Raw genomic sequence first — 1,600 nt, forward strand, 5'->3', positions numbered from 1 at the left:
AGTAAGAGTGAATAGGTAGGGTTATATGGAGCAAAAGGTGGGGTTATATTAAATATTCACAGACATTAAAGGGAGCAGGTATTAGTAGTTGGATGTGTTATACTGTAGTTTATACAAAAGAGAAGAAGAAAGCATGCATAGCATAACTAGAATGCCACTATTCTGTAAACAAATTCACTTGTCTGAATTGCAGTGAAGAGGTTAACCTTGCCGTGTAATGAGTGGATGGGAGTGGTAGACAGAACTCAACTCCTCCTTCACCCCTGCAGATGCCAGGGGGCACTCGCCAGCTGGGTATGGACTGCATGTAAGGATGGGAGGGCACATGTAGAGCAGGGGGTGGGGAGGGAAAGATGGATGGATGAGAGAGTAAACTAAAGCTGAAGGAGGGGGGGAGAAAAGAAAGAGCACATGCAGAGGGATAGGAGGAGAACAGAGATAAGGAGGGGAGAGAATCTGGGGGATAAAAAGGGGGGGACATAAGTAGTACAGTCCAGGGAGAGACTTTATAATCAATTATTTATATAACTATCTATATTTCTATTACATGACCCATATTAACAAAACACATGCAGACCCTCTTTTGGGGTCCCAACATAATAGAGGAGGTGTGGTTTGTATTTGTTGTCTGGTGGGGTAGTACCTAAGTAGAAGAGGGTCTGACTCTGATTGCATAGTAGCAGAATTTAAGGGTCTCTTTTATCCGTCACCCAGTAGAGTAGTTCCCCGGCTAGAGCAGTGGGGAGGGCAGCGCAGGATCTCACAGTATGTTACTCAGCATTTCATTAGCAGGGAGGGGAGTCTGGGGCACGGGGGACCTTCAGTAGTCTCTGAGACAGAACTCAAGGGGACACCGAGGGGACTGTCACCCCCTCCTTCTCTTTGCACGGCAGGGATGGACCCAGCAGCACCATGTGGACCACTTAATATGATCCCGGCACCTCCAGCCTAATTGTGGATCCCCTATTGTAGCTGGCACTGCAAGAGTGGGACGAGGATCATGGTAGGTGACAGTTGCAGCAAGTTGTGGGTGTTAAGGATGGGTGATCCCTATGCAGTGCCTATAGAGTAGGAATCCCCTTTTATGTTTCGAATCGTGCTTTGTTGGAGGCCTGCAAAGGATGTCTGATGATGCATGCTGTATATAGGGGATGTTAAATGATGGCAATGCATTACATATATAGAGTAAGAGAGTTGGGATGCAGGGTACTGCCCCTTATATAATAATGGGGTGACCCCCCTTCACCCTTCTGTGCTCAGCTGTAAGGGGAGGAGGAGGGGAATTTAGGACAAGGGGGTGGGGAGAGTTTGCTTTAGCAGACAAGAGGCTGGAGCTGGCTAAAGATGGCCGCGTAAGAAGGGGAGGACCCAGAGCAGACATCGGAATGAACTTGAAAGTGAAGCCGGGAGAGGCTTTTCTTCTGCGGCTATTGCCTTTGATAACTGGGAACATTCCTTAACAATACAAGAACACTGCTACTCTGCTAGTATATGTAACAGCAGAACGGGGCACCCTGGACACTTAATAGAAGTTTAGGAAACATGTTGTAGCTTAACAGGGATGTTGTATTAAATATGGATAATATCAAACTGATACCAA

The 1,600-nt window shown here is 46.8% G+C and overlaps 1 protein-coding gene across 1 annotated transcript in view; it reads left to right on the forward strand.

Moving 5' to 3' along the window:
- Window positions 1–420: 420 nt before the first annotated feature.
- NFIC (nuclear factor I C) overlaps window positions 421–1,600 on the forward strand; it is a 261,712-nt gene continuing 260,532 nt past the window's right edge. The window contains exon 1 of the mRNA XM_053703106.1: window positions 421–1,003. Within this exon, the coding sequence (XP_053559081.1) occupies window positions 1,001–1,003 (3 nt within the window). The 5' untranslated portion in view covers window positions 421–1,000. The remainder of the gene's footprint in view (window positions 1,004–1,600) is intronic.

Source organism: Bombina bombina, chromosome 2 (genome assembly GCF_027579735.1).
Source record: "Bombina bombina isolate aBomBom1 chromosome 2, aBomBom1.pri, whole genome shotgun sequence".
Classification (NCBI taxonomy): domain Eukaryota; kingdom Metazoa; phylum Chordata; class Amphibia; order Anura; family Bombinatoridae; genus Bombina; species Bombina bombina.